Source organism: Felis catus, chromosome D3, assembly GCF_018350175.1.
Source record: "Felis catus isolate Fca126 chromosome D3, F.catus_Fca126_mat1.0, whole genome shotgun sequence".
Lineage (NCBI taxonomy): Eukaryota > Metazoa > Chordata > Mammalia > Carnivora > Felidae > Felis > Felis catus.
The window spans coordinates 82,942,971-82,960,390 of record NC_058379.1 but is presented as its reverse complement, the minus strand read 5'-3'; the positions used below and the strand labels follow the sequence as shown (position 1 = coordinate 82,960,390).

The 17,420-nt window shown below is 38.7% G+C and overlaps 1 protein-coding gene across 7 annotated transcripts in view; it reads right to left on the bottom strand.

The window, feature by feature from the left end:
* The window catches only part of CDH7 (cadherin 7), a 122,994-nt gene that overhangs the window by 31,034 nt on the left and 74,540 nt on the right, over window positions 1-17,420 (bottom strand). For all 7 annotated transcript variants that reach the window (XM_019815403.3, XM_023242082.2, XM_045041109.1 and 4 more), the window contains one exon: window positions 6,065-6,318. In XM_019815403.3, the coding sequence (XP_019670962.1) occupies window positions 6,065-6,318 (254 nt within the window). The remainder of the gene's footprint in view (window positions 1-6,064; window positions 6,319-17,420) is intronic.

Sequence of the window (17,420 nt, the reverse complement as noted above, 5' to 3'; positions counted from 1 at the left end):
ATGTGTGGGTGGGTGCCTCTGCGTGCCTGTGTGTGTGTGTGTGTGTGTGTGTGTGTGCACGTGTGTGTACTGCTGTAAGGAGTGGGCAGCTTCTCATACAGACCTTGCTAAAATCCTGGAACCACATTTTCTAACTGTGTCACCAGGAGGCAGATGTATTATAACACAGGAATGATAATGCTCGCCTTACAGGACTTTAACGAGAAATTTCTTCAAAATAAACTACTGAGTTCAGCACTTAGAGATGCTACTCTTTGTACTCTCACCCCCTGCTGATAACGGCAACTCGATTCTCCTCGGAGATTTAAACCTTCCCAATCTCATGCAATCTTGATGGTACTCACAATCAAGATGCCCAGAACTTCCTGGGTAAGAGACGGGACACACGTCCTAAGACAGGCCAAAAAACTTTCCAAGAAACGTGAACCTTAAACAGAGGGCCACGAGAAAAGAACAGGGTTGGCACGGGTTCACCCCACTGCCCCATCCTCAAAAGACTATCTGCTCATTCTTGCTGGTCATATTTCTAGAAAAACCTTAGTCTTCTGTTTTCAGAGTACTGGCTATTCAATGTTTTCTTTAATTCTGTGAGCTATCCCCAATTATTTCAATAAATCCCTTTTTTTTTCAGTTATCTATGGCCAATTTCTATTATTGCAACTAAACAATGCTAAGAGTACAGTTCATTGTAAGTATAGCTCCTTAATCTTTCTTCCTCATGGATAGTTCCCTAAGACTCACACTGAAACACATTATGGATTTAGTATTCTTCTATTCATCACACTTTTCAATAAGCATTTTAAATGTGGAAAATAATATAAGGGACAAATCAAGAGAAATGTAATCTTCAATAAATTCATTACCTGCAGTCTTCAAAAGCTAACTCAGAACTCCAAGCAGAGTTCTAATTCTAGGGCAATATGATAAAAGATGGAAAAATTGATCACATATATTAGGAATTTCTACTTACATTTTGAAAATTATCTCTGGATATGAAATACACTAGTATAATAACACTTTTTTTTATCTTCACCATATGTTAACTTTTTTTTTTCATTTTTAGTGATCGTTATATTCAATTGGGCAGCATTTTGAAATTGATTAAAGCTCATATTTTCCCGATGGAATAGATTTCTGCTACTTTGCACATGAACCACTATTTTTCCTCTATGTTACTGGCTAAGTTTCTTACAAAATAAAATACTACCAAATAATTTAGATTAAAATAATATGTACAAATATATGCATGTATACAGGCTACTTAAAAAAAAAAAAAACCTACACACTGAATTATTCAAACATCCCAAATGCGTTCATACTAGTCACACTACATAATGTAATATCTGATACTATTTTATCACCTTTTATCTGAGAACATAAAATACCAGGGATGCCAAAAGTGCCTGCAGGTAAGTAATATTACCTTAGAATCCTTGAACATAAGTCCAAATGTAGTTCTGTATTTAACTTGTTAGAAATGCTGAAAACAATCCCCATTAATTTTTATGACCCCCCCCTTCACATCTAATCTTATTTGCAATGATATCATATTTCAATCCATTGGCTATTTTTAGCATAGGGACTTCGGGCTGTTTGTGCTGCCTAGAGAAGTATTTCTGCTGATTTCATAAACAGCACTGGACTCTTAAGATGGAACTAAATAAAACATAAACAGACTTTGCATAACGTTTTCGTGGTCTGTCCAAATTCTGCCCTCCCTCAAGGCCTTGCTTACACGATCACTCCTTCAAACGAAGTCTCCTGTCCAGTGAGCTCGGAGTGAGTACAATTTATCTCATGATTTGCTCTGACACTTTCCCCCCTCATTTTGTTTAACGTTTATGGGATCTTATTTCTTCAACCGGATTGGAAGTTCCTGGAGGTCAGAGGAAATGTTTTATTCATCTTTGTTTTTCCTGTCAGTATTCTCTCCAGCACTGTGCACAAAGCAGGTTCTCAATAAATGAATGCTGATGCAGTGCTTTGGTCTCCAAGTGCCGACATGAAGGGTGAAGAGTGTTCTAGGCTCTAGGCTGCTCTCATAGTGTCTCCCGTCTCGTTGATGAGACACGCAGAAGCAAAGTTTCTAACATTCAGAAAGATGATCAAAATCAGAACGTGACCTGTCCTTCCAAATTCAACAGAGAAACCCTGATATTTGGCATTCTGGGACAAAATTTACATGAAAAAGTAAGCAACTACATAAAACATAAAGAGCCAGGTATATGCTGGACCTCAATGATCTACTTTTGCTTTCAAAAAAGCCTCTTCTTCTTCTTCCTTTTTTTTTTCTGGCTAAGTAATCTTAACTATCACCTAATTTGCATTTTGGGCTTCTAGTTTCTATATGGGAAGAGGAAAACAATGTATACATGACATGATGGGGGAGATGCCCTATCTGAATGCTAGGCAAGCTACAAGGAAGATAGGACATTTCACGATGGTGTTATATTCTGGCTAAGTACCGTGCTTAGAGTTCATTTAATCTTTCCACCTATTGCTACTATACTTCTAGATGGTCAAAATGCTTTATCGTGATGTAGATGCCCAGTCCTCTTTTAAAGAAAGGGCATATGCACAGAGAAGAGTTACTCATCGCTTTGGCTGGAGCCAGAGGTAGGTAAAAATAAAAAGTGCTGAGCAAGGAAGAGATCATATGAGACGAGGCTCTCAATTCTGTCTTTCTGGGGGAAAGTGAATGTGTTTCCTTCTAGAATTCTAGTCTCATACCCCGCATATTGGTAAATATCCCAAATATAAGTAGCCTATGCTAGATTTTAGTATTAGGCTACAAAACCGTCAATAAATTTAAATGCGAAGTATCCAGTTTCCCATCCTGTTTTACAATTCAAACACTATCGGCCTCATTTCAAGCAGTTACAATAAAACAACTAACTACTTTTCCACTCCTCTAAGAACCACACCATTTCTAAAGGTGTGAGCACAAGGTTCACAACTCCAAGACGCTTCGGGTTCTAACTCAATCTGGAAATTCACTTTTCCTAAGATCTCAGAAGACTGTGACATCTACCCAACGAGTGGCATTTGTTGAAGGAGGGCTTACATTTGGATAGGTACCTGAGCGCCCAAAGCAAACACGTGTTCATGTCCATTAAACTATGTAATGTTGTCTGTGTACTGGAACCTACGTGAATACCAAATAAACTTCACTACAGACTGCCAATACAGTTGCCTGTAAAGTATGTCTCCTTTCATTGGCTTATTGACCTTGAAATAAAGATGGCAGGGAAACAAACAAACTATAATAATAGCAATGTATCATGATAATGCTTTCTAATGCTTAAGTCATGATTCTCAGTTTGAAATCATTGGTTACTTTCCCTTTATTAATCTTCAAAGAACTTGGGAGAAGGCAGGGATAGGGTTTACTTTTCCTTTTTACTGGGTATATGGGAACTTAGGAGACTAAGTGCATCCCCTAGGTAACTCAGCAAATATCAGTGCTGAGAAGAGAACTAGTCTTCTAGAGAATGCACATCAGTGCACACCTATTCATCAAACTAGAATCTGATAGGAGGAGCCTGGCCTTACAAAGGTGGATATCACAAATGAATATGAAAGATCCAGAAAAAAAAAATCAGCTATGGATGTGAACTGACCTTATAAAAAATAGTGTAAAAATGCTTCAAAAATACTAGTGGTAAATATTAAGTCAGGGGCACCTGCGTGGTCCAGTCAGTTTAGCATCTGACTTTGGCTCAGGTCACGATCTTGCGGTTCATGAATTCAGGACCCGCGTCAGGCTCTGTGCTGACAGCTCAGAGCCTGGATCCTGCTTCAGATTCTGTGTCTCCCTCTTTCTCTGCCCCTCCCCTGCTCACACTCTGTCTCTCAAAATTAAACGTTAAAATTTTCTGAAAAATATTAAGTAACGACATTAATTTTACAAAAGCAAAAAAAAAAAAATACACGCAACAACATTTTAGTCCACTTTGAACAAAGGCGGTCCTCTTTAGTTGTGAGACTTAGGTGTTCAAAAACTGATATAAGATAGCACTAAGCTGAACTTTCAGGCCACCTTCATTAGTCTTAAGAAAAAGAAAATGAGGTAAAAATAAATTCCTGGCCAGCCTCTTTCATTGACGAAAGCCACAAAGATCTGTACCTTCAAAACCAACAGAGTTCACCTTCTGACCCTTTCTCTCTTCAGGGAGTAGACCTGGAGGTCACTTCATCTCTACCTCAGGTCACTACCCTCCTAGTCCTACTCTTCATTCCTCCCCAAATTATAATACTGCATTTTTTTTCAAATAAAGTACTATAAAAAGTAAAATATTTATGTGGCGAGGCTTTAACAGGATGACATACAAGCAAACGAGTAAAGGAAAAATAAGAAAGAAACAAGACAAAAATGCAATGCAATCTATCAATTTGCCTTGACTCCTCTCACTCAAGTCCCGAATCGTGATATATATGCGTCTCTTTTTTTACATCCCTAACGTCATGAAAGCATTCTCTTTCTTCCCATTGAATGGTTTAAGCAGAAGTCTGTTCTGAGTAGCTGACCTGTGCCTACAATCATGCTGTGTCTGACTGTTCCTAAGGGAAGGAGACTTACATGTGTCAGTAGGAGATGTGATGCTATAACAAACCCAAGTTCAAGTGTGTGCAGGTCAACGGGATTTGGTGGATGCAGCTGAGCTTAAGTTAGGAAACTGTTCTGACAACGAAGGATGGACTGTTTTAGGCAGAAGGGGAAGGCGTGTTCTACCTGCTACATTTGCGACTTCCGAATGTTCTATTGCACGGAAGATTATATTCCTAGAGATAATTTGTGATCACTGTGTTCAAAATAATATAGCCGTCCATATAGCCTGACTTTATTGTATAGATAGGGGGATGCCAAGTCTGACTTCATTTTTGAACAATTATTTTAAATAAATTCTTCACTAGACTATGATATTAATGTCAGACAAGAGAGAAGGAAAGGAGAGTGGGGTGTGTGTGTGTGTGTTACCATATCTGTATCCCTAAATAAGCTTATTATTTTAGCTTATTATTTTAGGGAGGTAAAAGATTATAAGCTTTTCTTAACAATAATCATCTAAATTATGGATATTTTTCATGACAGTTTACAATGTCCAGACTTAGCTCAGAAGTTAGCTCAAAGCTCTCACCATTGCCAGATAGCAGTTAAATCTAAATGTGGTTAGCTTATTAGTTGAATATATATAAAATACTGAGTGATTTTTGTACCTTATACCTTTATGTTTTTGTAGTCAAAATCCAAAAGGTCACATTGAAAAACTTTACTAGTGAACCCAAATTAAGACATGCAATACAAAGAAATTTCAAATATATCGTCTTTATAACATTTATCTAAAAAGACATAATGTATCGTATGCACACACATGCTAACACATGCATACACAAAACCATACATGTAGATCATAGGTTGTAAGTTTTTTGTAAAAAGTGTGAAATTGGATATCATGGTATTTTGACTTGCTTACCTATCATCATTTTGTTAGTTGCGAAGAGATCAGTTGCTTAGAACCGTGTGTCTAGTCTCGATACAGGACTATTGATAAAACACTTTAAAACAGTCCTTAGATACAGACACAGTTATACTTTTTATAAGTGGAAATAATAAACAAATACATGCTAACCAAACAGGCCAATATGAGAAAATGATCTACTGAAAGTCAATCCCTAATTTAAATTTTTTATAAAATTAGTTTTCTAATATATGCAAATATCCCATAACTAGGACACGCATCACTTCATCTTTGAACACGGTTTGCTTCGAAAGAGCTCAGGATAATTGGTTGAATAGGAACATCAGCTATGGCTTGTGGATGATAATGGATGCCTAAAAATTATTGCTACATAATAATGGCCCCGGATAATCAGGTGAAACATTTTTAAATTAGTAAAATGTTGCACCGCTCTGATCCTGGTTCCTTCTGCCTCTATGGCTCAATATATATACAAAACTAGTCTTCATTTGCCATGAACCAAAAGCATCGTAACGTAGAGACATGAACTGTGAGCAAAGCACACTCTTGTAAAATTGCATAAAAGGAGAGCGATGAGCTTTTACCTCACAGGGCTGTTGGAAGAATCTGGGTCATGAGCCGCGACGGTGCCAATGATATTCCCAACTTGGGTAGCCTCCGATACCTCCATGGGGTACAAGGGTGAGGAAAACACAGGGGGCTCATCCACATCTTCCACGATTATTTTCACTGTGGTCGTGTCGCTGAATGGACCCAAGCTCAGAAAGCGAGGGTCGGCATCTTTGTTTGCAGCTTCTATCCGGAGTGTGTAACTTGTTTTGGCTTCAAAATCCAGGTCCTGTAAAGAAAGTTATTAGGAAAATTAAATTACCAATTAAATAGTCAGCTAAGCAGAGCCTTTTCATTTATGAATGTCAGTACGCATAGAAAGGACTCCGCCACGAAAATGCACCATCAGCATTCACAAATAATAAATAATAATGCCAATCAGAATCCTTGCTGCTTTTCTGGCTCACAGACAATGGTAAGTGCTTTTCAGCTAACTTAATCCACTCTGCTGGCAAATGCAAGTCTTTTGAATATTATTTGAAAGACAACTGATAAGATTGAAAAATCTTTCCAACAGGGATATCAATATAATTTTCTTCAACCATGTAATTTAGCTGCACTATCCAGGGGTGCACACTAAAAAGAAAGAAAAATACAACTTTCCACTGAATTTATTATTTAAAAGGTCATCTTTATTGATTTCAGGGACTCCATTCCAGTCCTGAGCTTTTATAGATGCTCCAAAGGGAGCCAGCCACACAGGATAGGTGGTACGTTGAATTTGTGCCATCTGAAAACACAGCCAGTTCTCGACGAAGCACGCATTGTTTCTTTCTCCACAATCCCTCTACCAGTGCACACTGTGTCTCTGTATTTGATGGTGGAGAGTTATATTCCAGAATCTCCATTCTGTAACTTTCCTAGAGGATTAACATGCTAACACGTTCCTCAAAAATAGTGACCCAAGTTAAACCATTTGGTAGCTTTAAAAAGTTGTAAGGGCAATTAAATGCTGTCCTAGAAACGCACCATCTGTGGGGGGAAAAAAAAAGAATGCTACACACAACATGCTGAAGTTGTTTGTGACAATAAAATGCTCTTTCTTCAAGGGATACAGAGCCTCAGAGTTTAATGACTTTCGATCTCAATCTCACCACTGAAAAGCTGTCCCCAAATATCACTTACGTTCAATAAGACAAAAATAATGGTGTAAAAAAGTAAAGGCATGGTATGAAATATAACACATGATACATATAACTCTCGTCTTTACTTAATGGTTATGTCACAGGAAAAGTATTATGAAAAGGGGCAAAAACGTAATGCTGCGAATTATAATCCAACTTCATCTATTATGTACATGGGCACATGAGTGTTACATACAGGAAGGTATGCATACATTCCAACCCATCCCAAAAGGTGTGATACTAAAAAAAAAAAAAAAAACCAATGTAGTCATATAAATATAAATTAGGATATGCACATATAAACACACACTGAAAGTATATATATACACATATACGTATATATGATATACAGAATATATATACATACATATACATATATATACATCTACACACACTTAGATAAAACATAATACACATATACACATAAACCCATGTACGTACAAAATATACAAATATTCATGTGCATTTGCAGACATATATTACATGAAAAGATTCCATGGCTTATCTCTGGTTAATACCGAGAAAAAAAAAATAGATCAATTCTCAAAATAGGTTTACAATATCTAGATAAAGGAGAACTTACTGAACTATTTACTGGCCTCACATCGGTCTCATCCAATCGACTGTAAGCTCCAGACTGTTTTGTTAATTACTAGCATTCCCAGTGCCTATTATGAATTCAGTACATAGAAGGGGCTCAATAAATTCTTGTTGGATTAGAAAACAACTAGACCACAGATAGCCAGGACACTTGGCCACAGAGAATCCCGATGGCCAAAGTAGGGGGTGAGGGGAAGGAACAATTAGGTATATTGGTATTCTACCACAGGAAAAAAAAAAACCTTCTTAGAATTGCTACAGGAAAATGCAGTTTTAATTTTTTCTGAAGTTTCATATGAAAATTCAGGGGCACATGACAGTGCTCTAAACAAGTCCTTATTAGCAAATTCAGTGATATTTTTACGAGGCTACCTTTTTTGTCTATTACCTAAAAATATTTCTGGCTCGATAGTTCTCAATCAAATGTGAGAATTAGGACTACCCAGAGGAATTTTCTGACACATGTGTGGCTCCTTCAATGAAAATTTTGATTCAGCAGATCCAGGATGAAGCCCAACCATACGCATTTTCAAAAGGCTCACTGGGTAATTGTGATGCAAACCCTCTTGTAAGAGCCTGATCTTTGCATTAACACGGTCTTGTCACCATACATATAATCCACTGTTTAATTTGGGTACTGCTGAGAATAAAAAAATATATATATATGTACCTAAATGCATTTACTTAGAGACTGTAAACATACACACAAACAGCTCAGATATTACCCTGTTTACTTTGTGCTTCTATTACTTATAAAACTGACAAATGATGAGAGGAATCTTGTTTTTATATAATATGTATCTGTGTATGTAGAATGTGTTTTAAAAATCCTGTTTACCATCTCCTTTTAAATCAATTCAAAACCACAACTTTTAAGATATTCATTCAGGTTTATCCAAAGGGGTAACAAGTATTTCTGTATTCAAGTAAAAGTGTGACTGATATATGAAACAATAATTTAAAATCTACCACACAAATGAATGCAATTATTTTATAGCAACTTTTTTTTAATCTGTCTAAAAGGCAACAATATGAGATACAGACATCTGGATGCCACTGAATCATAATGAAACACAGTATCACACATGATGATTGGTTGCCTGAGAGCTATTATGAAAATAGAGCAATAAAAGAATTCATATGAAAGGCTATGAATCAAGATTACAGACAAAAGAATTGCAACACAAAATGATTTTCAGAGCAAATCAGAATAAGCCAGACAATACTTTTCAAAGAGAGGTGTGGGGTAACAGAGTTGTTAAACACATAGAAGAAAAAGCTTTTGCAACAGAATTTTGATTCCTATTTCTTTTTCTTATTGATTTCTATATAAGCAACATATTCCGTAACTATTAGATTTAACGAACAGGGTTTTACTTGGGGAAAGAAGTGTTAAAGTAACAGGTGAGGAAAGGCAAAGTAAAAGGAAGGAGATGAAGGTAATGTCTGAAGAGATCATGTTCGATATTAGAAGCTACATATCACTGGAGACCATATGTCACTGGAAATCAGACCAAAACACTGTTCATGCCGTCGCCCACAATAGCAAGCAAGATGTAGGATTAATGAGAACCTGAGTTCAAATGGAAATCACATAGACCCAAACCAGTGATGCCATAGAGACATATCTGGGACCTGTAGAAGCTGTTCTTTCATCTGTCAAGTGACCCGTATGTCAGAGACACCAAAAGAAAGAAGCAGCTTATTGGGTATCTTATTTCCTAGACTATAAAATAGGGCTGTTTTTTGTTTGTTTGTTTTTGCCATCAGAGATGAGAAACTTCAGGATTAAAAAGAAAAAAAAACTGCAGAGAACAAACTGATGGTTAGCAGAGTGGAGGTGGGGTGGAGGTGGTGACACTGGCGAAGGGGATGAAGGCTTGAAAAGTGCACTCATCTTGACAAGCACGGACGAATGTGCGGAACTGTCCAATCAGCCGGCTGTACACCTGAAACTAATATGACACTATATTACGTGTTAACTATACTGGAATGAAAATAAAAAGCGTAATTAAAAACTAAGCAGTATAACTGCGGCAGAGGTGAACAACCTTTTTCCTGTAAGGAAATAATACTAAATAATTAGGCTTTGCAGGGTATGCATTCTCTGCCCCCTGCAAATGAATTAGTGTGGCTGTGAGCCAATAACGCTTCATTTGCAGGCAATGAAATTTACATTTTACATAACCTTCACGTATCACACAACATCCGTCTTTCCCGATTTCTCCATCATTTTAAAAACACAAAACCACCCTGGGCTCTGGAGCTGTACAACAGCAGACAGGCAGTTGTTTGTCAACCCCTGATCTAGGGAGCCCAAGAAAATAAGCTTACTTTTCCAGACTAGATGCTCACCCTTCTTTCTCCCATCCTTTTTACTACAATTAAAATGAACTATTCACTACGAGCATCACACTTCGTCTTCCAGTTCGTATGGCCTGCTGGCCCTTCTTTCCCACATAATTTTGTCTTCCGTGTCTCTTATCGAAATCTCAAGGATACTCGTGATCACCTTTTCTTTTATGAGTGTTCCCAGAATCCCCGTACCTAACACATAATAAACCTTATATTGAAGGCTAACCATGAAAAGAAGTTTTATACACATTTTTAACGTACATTTAAAATGATGCGAGGGGCGCCTGGGTGGCGCAGTCAGTTAAGCGTCCGACTTCAGCCAGGTCACGATCTCGCGGTCCGGGAGTTCGAGCCCTGCGTCAGCCTCTGGGCTGATGGCTCAGAGCCTGGAGCCTGTTTCCGATTCTGTGTCTCCCTCTCTCTCTGCCCCTCCCCCGTTCATGCTCTGTCTCTCTCTGTCCCAAAAATAAATAAACGTTGAAAAAAAATTAAAAAAAATAATAAAAAAAAAATAAAACGATGCAAGGCTGGTATTATTAATTGATGTGAAAACCAAACAGCAGAGATTTACAATGGAAGTGTAAAGTTACATGTGTAGAAGGGCAGGCACATTATGTGAACTCAAGGCCATGTCCACCCACCACCTATTCCCTTCCTGCTACAAAATGCAGGCTTGAAGAGCAGTTAGGGCTTCGTATTGTATGGCATTATCAAATTTAGGCACCTGCCTACATCGCCGACCTCACAGGTTTGCTATAAAGTATTCCTTGCTTTAAAATACGTAGAACACTGCCCAACACTGAGTAATCGCTGTACAAATATTCACTTGGTCATTATCATTCTTAGTGCCATTATTTCCTGGTAGATTATGAGCAAATCCAATGAAAGTTAAGACCATGCCTTCCTCTTCTGGAAGAGGACACCCCCCATGACACCTACACCTTCAGTAAAATCACTTTATAATATGGTGGCTTGGATTTTTAAAAAATATATCATATAGAGTGGGGTCTCCATAGTTCCCCCTGCCATTTTTAGCATTCTTAATAGTAGAACCTAAGTTAAAACATAATCATGAATTCATTTAACAAAATCACCGCACTACATTCTTCTTTCTCCATATAGCTTGGCTACTGGTCTACAGCCAAAGGTGCTCTCATTAAGCTCAACAGCCTCCTTTTAGCTCTTGTTCTTTTGAGCAATGCAGAAGTTGATGTTTAGGAATTGATCCATATTAAACTCTTCTTTTTAAAAAATATTTATTGGGGTGCCTGGGTGGCTCGGTCGGTTGAACGTCTGATTTCGGCTCAGGTCATGATCTCGTGGTTCGTGGGTTCGAGTCCCGTGTCGGGCTCTGTGCTGACAGCTCAGAGCCTGGAGCCTGCTTTGGATTCTGTGTCTCCCTCTCTCTCTGCCCCACCCCACTCACACTCTCTCTCTCCAAAAATAAATAAACGTTAAAAAATATTCTAAAAATATTCATTTATTTTGAGAGAGAGTGCATGTACACACCAATGCGTGCAGAGGAGAGGGGCAGAGCGAGAGGGAGAGAGGATCCCAACCAGGCTGTGCTGACGCAGGGCTTCACGATCTCATGACATCTCATGTTTCATGAGATCACAACCGGAGCTGAAATCGAGAGTCGGACACTTTACCAACTGAGCCACCAAGGCACCCCCCGAAGTTAACCTTTTCCTTTGCAGATTGTTCTCTTTCTGCTCTTCTAAACATGGAGTGGTACCATAAGAGCTGATTAGAGCGTGTGTGTGTGTGTGTGTGTGTGTGTGTGTGTGTCCCCCTGTCTATATATTTAGTGTCTTATATTTAATGTTGATTTTGTGCAAAAGCATGAAGATTGTCATTTGTAAAACACTTCTTTCTCTGGAGATTCCAGCTGTCTTTTGGATCAAAGCACATTGTTTTGCATTCAATCTCCTCCCTATTTGTTGATCAAACCAATAGAAATTGTTTGTCTCCCTTTAGTAAGTGGGCCTAAATGAGGCCATATTTTACCTATGGAAAAATAACCTCACTCACAATTTTCCCTTTAAAATGATTTCAAATAAACCTACTGTCCAAAACCTTAAAAATGACCCACAACCTTGAAAAAGGTCTCTCAGCAAGGATACATTTAAATAGCATTTAAATACAATGATAAGAGTTCTAAAGTTACTCCCCCCAAGTACTTTTCAAAAGCCAAACACACCTTTATCATGTGCAACTGCATTATTGCCTTTATTTTTACCCTTTCTTGGGTTGTGCCCGAGGAGGCCTTCATGTTTCCCACTTGCCTAAATTTAGGTAGGCTTCTTCCTGACTTTGGCCCCTGACAGCCCTTTTCTTAGCTTGTATCATAAGCCCATTCTCTGCCCCTTTGAGAGGTAAATTAAAAAAAAAAAAATCTTGCCATTTTTACAGCCCAGAAATGTCTTCCTCAAGAAATGGGGGGCCATCTCTTTGAAATGTCATTATCAAGGAAGACAGACCCTCTAGCTGCTGGCTGCTGTGGAGGGTAGGAGCCAACCTTCAGTCTAAGCCTTACTCCAAGTTATAAAAATACCCCCTGTCATAAAGGTACAAGAAAATCTACTTTTCTTTTGGGTAAAGCCAATCAGGACAGACAAATGTCGTTATCTCTCTTGGTAGATACTAAATCCTAACTCGGTAGCCCTCTTTCTCACCTTACTTGAGTTTATTATTATTAAAAAAAATTTTTTTTAGATAGCGAGATAAAGTAAGTGTGCATGGGAGTGGGAGGAAGGCAGAGGGAGAGAGAGAATCTCAAGCAGGCACCATGCTCAGCATGGGACTCAATCTCAACACTGAGATTATGACCTGAGCCGAAATCAAGAGTCGGACACTCAACCTACTGAGCCACACAGGTGTCCTCCTCTGACTTGAGTTTAGACTGAATTATGGTCTCCTTCCCCTACTGCAATATCCTTGAAGTCTGTCTTAAGCAGTTTAAATTTGTCCAGTGCAATTTTTGCTGACAGGTGCAAGTGATTTTAGCATCTTCTGAAGGTTTTATTTGCCTTGAAAACTTTTGTGAATCATAAAACCTATGTTCAGATTTGGACAATAGAGTACTTTTTTTTTATAGAGGATAAGAGAAGGGAAACACAGGTTTCAAATTGTTATATGATTCTATATTTGGATGCATTACGTTGATGCATTAAAAATATTTAAGGACAAATAATCTGAAACGTCGCAAAATAAGTATAAGCAAATTTAGACTAAGCAAAAAAAGATTATGAGACACCACCACGTCCAGTTTATGTTTCTAGGAGAATTATCTTAATTTTTCAAAAAATTATACTTTAACGCAGCTCTGTATCAGGTACTTGATACAAATATTCACATTTTGCTAATATACTATTATTACTACACAGAAAATTTTTGGTGCTCTATAGGTAAATTGGTACCCCACCAAAGATCTTATGAATAACTGCAGAAATGTTTAAGCCCGAAACATTAAGTTATGTCAACCCATTAGGAATAAAGTAAAGATATACATATCGGGAGTAACTATCTCCATTATCTAGCCACACAGGTGTCTTTTGACTTCTATGAGTAATTAAACTAACATCTCTTAATCCTGATATGAAAAAAAAGAGATAATTCAAGCAGGCATCATAACACATCTCCATTTTGTAACTTAAAAAAATCTGAGACAGTTAAATGCACATACATTTCAGATTTTTAGTTGAACTAATCCACAAAGAGGTAGAACTATAAGCTGCTCGATGTATTCCCCATTAACCATACACATTGATGGGGCGCCTTGATGGCTCCGTTGGTTGATTTTGGCTCAGATCATGATCCCAGGGTCGTGGGATCGAGTCCCATGTCAGGCTCTGCTCTGAGTGTGGAGCTAATTAAGATTTTTTTTCTCTCTCTCTCTCTCCCTCCCTCCCTCTGCCTCTTTCCTGCACTCATGCTCTCTCTAAAAAATAATTTATAAAATAATAAAAGAAATAAAAATACAACACATTTATATAGCCTTACCATATGCAAGTTATCATGCTAAGTGTTTAACAGTATTATTAACATCGTTGATTCTCACAAGACAATACAGCTCCTAACCGATCTTTTTAACAAATCTAGAACTGAGTCAAGACAGATTAACTTTCTTGCTCCTAATCACACAGGGTGGCTCCAGTGTCTTTGTTCCCACAGACTAAGAAAGAAAATCAGAATGAATTGGAAGTATAAATCAGATCATCTAAAACAAACAAACAAAGTAGTAGGAGTTAATCTCAGGATGATGACAAAAGGAAGAAAGTGGGAGAAATCCTATAAAACTGACTTGGAAACAAGCAGTCCATACTGGGGGGGGGGGGTGAGATTCGAGTGAGAGACATTGAGGGCTGTCATCACCAAAATGTGCACTGCCATTGTACATTATTTCAACTTGAGCACAGAATGCCTAAATCAGGAATTATCCAGATTCTTATCCAGGCCTAGTTAATGTCTTGCTTTCTCTTTTATGTTATTGTCTGGATTAGCTTTTCCACTCACAGAAATGCTCCATTTGACATATGTGTTAATTTCCTACTACTGCAGTAACAAACCACCATAAATTTAGCGGCTTAAAAAACATCAAAGTATTGTTTTACCACTTTGGAGTGCAGAAGTCTAAATCAAGGTATTGGCAGGGGATGTGTTCCTTCTCAAGGCCTCGGGGAGGGGCAGAGAGAGAGGGAGACCCAGAATCCGAAGCAGGCTCCAGGCTCTGAGCTGTCAGCACAGAGCCCGACGCGGGGCTCGAACCCATGAACCGCGAGATCATGACCTGAGCGAAAGTCAGACACTTCACAGACTGAGCCACCCAGGTGCACGCGCCTCCCCCCCGCCCCCCACCTTCTTCCATCTTTAAAATGTATCACTTCTTTCTCTGGTTCTGTTATCACATCTCTTTTCCGACTCTGACTCTCCCTGCATCCCTCATATAAAGACCTTGTGATTACATTGAGCCCAAGGAGATAATCCAGGATAATCTCCCCATCCTGAGTTCCTTAATTTAATCCCATCTGCAAAATTTCTTTTGTAATATAAACTATTCACAGGTTCCGGAGATTAGGATGTAGAGATCACTCTGGGAAGGCACAGGGTTCTGTGTACCAGAACCTCCTACTGTGAATTTACTAGACTGTTTTGATTTTCATAAGCAGAAAACAGGAAACAAGCCTTTGCAAAAGACTACATTCCTGCCCAGCATCTAACACCTGGTTCACGCAACAGCCCAAGCAGAGGTCTTTATTTCCCAGCATGCACGACTGAGGATACCAAGGGACGCCTTACAGAAGGGTCTCACGCATTTTCAGGCAAGCTGAACCCAGATTATGACCCAAAGGCAGTTTAGCTCGTGTTTTCCTGGGAGCCTTTACCAAATGGTGGCAAATACTGATTTATTTTGATCCACACAATTATTTTGTGAGTAAAGCTGACACAGGAGAGAAGGCGAGAGTAGACGTCAGCTGACCTGAGATTCTTACTTCCACCATTCCTTCTATGTGCACCGTGAAGATTTTTTGAGCTGAGTCTCTCTGGAGCACAGCTGGGACTCAAAATCTTTCTTCTACTTTCCCAGCGTCCACAATGTTTATAGCTCCTTTCTTTTCGTGTGCGTGTGTACATGTGTGTGTTTCCCACTCACTGCTCAAATCTGGACTGGCCTGTGTTGCTCTGATGAATATAATGTGGCAGCAGTGATGAGCCAATTCTAGACATCGGCGTCGCGAGTCCCTGCAGCTTCTGTTCTTGCTGTTCTTGGAACAAATCCAGGTTAGCTGTTGGATGATGTGAGCCACATTGCCCCTCTTGTTGTCCCAGCAGACAGACAGCCACCTCCATGGAGAAGCCACCAAGCTGACCAGGAGCTCACCACTTAGATGAGCCTACTTAAGACCAGCAGAAAAATCACTCTGCTAACCCCCCACCAAATTGCTCACCCACAAAGTCATGACCTAAAGAAAAACTGTTGTTTAAAGTAGTCCATTTGGGGGGTAATTGGTTAAGTCGCAATGGATGGCTGACACAGTTGTGGAGAGACACAGAATAAAAGTTGGTGGCTTCAGTTTGTGACAGGTGATGGCAGCATAGCCAGTAAAAGTGAACCAAACTAGCCTTGAAATGACCAAATGAAATGGTGGGAGGGGGTCATGTCTAGACATGTGATCTCTTTGAATTCCAGGCCCTTGACTCTTCTAATCATTTCCTGTTTGGTTATATTCTGTCTTTATCACCTAAAATAGATTTCAGGCTCCATCAGTTCCCTTCTCTATTGATAATATATGCAATTACTTCTGTGTGTGTGTGTGTGTGTGTGTGTGTGTGTGTGTGTGTGTGTGTGTACTTTTTTTAAGGTTTATTTTTGAGACAGAGCTCGAGCAAAGGAGGGACAGACAGAGGAGGACAGAGGATCTATCTGAAGTAGGCTCTGTGCTAACAGCAGTGAACCTAATGCAGGGCTCAAACTCACAAACTGTGAGATATGCCCTGTGCTGAAGTTGGACTCTCAACCAACTGAGCCACCCAGGCGCCCCTGTATGTATATATATACATATATACACATATACACATATATATGTATATATAGACACATATATATGCATATATATGTGTCTATATATACATATATACGTATATACATATATGTATATATATATTTAATTTGCTTTTTGACTACTTATTTTTAAACTCTCTGAAAATACCTTAATGCTGGAAGAATAAAACAATTTCCCTTTTTTGAATTCTTCTCTGCCCTTCTAACTTAAAGTTTTCAGTTTCACCAGTGTCTAAAGCATTCTTTCCCTCACTTGATTCATTTATTTTTTTAACTAAGCTCTATGCCCACTGTGGGACTTGAACTCACAACCCTGAGATCAGCCAGGCACCTCTTTCCCTTACTTTCCATACATGCTTTAGGGAATTCTCCAGTGTCCCTTTAATTGTAATTGTCATGCAGCGTATGGTAATGCCTCCCAGACCTAAGTTTGTACTCCAGGCCTCTGCCTTGAGCTGCAAATCCTTATTCATGACCTCCTAGACATTATTATCCAGATATCATAGGCGCTTCACGTGTATTCCAAACCATATTAATCATTTGCACACCTCTATTCAAGGACACACTTACCCAGTTACTCATGCTAGAAACATTAGTTTTCTCCTTAAATTCTCTCTCCAATTTTCTTACACAATCACTAAATCCTTTCTTATCTCTTTCTTAAATATCTCTTTCTTGGAAGCCTAC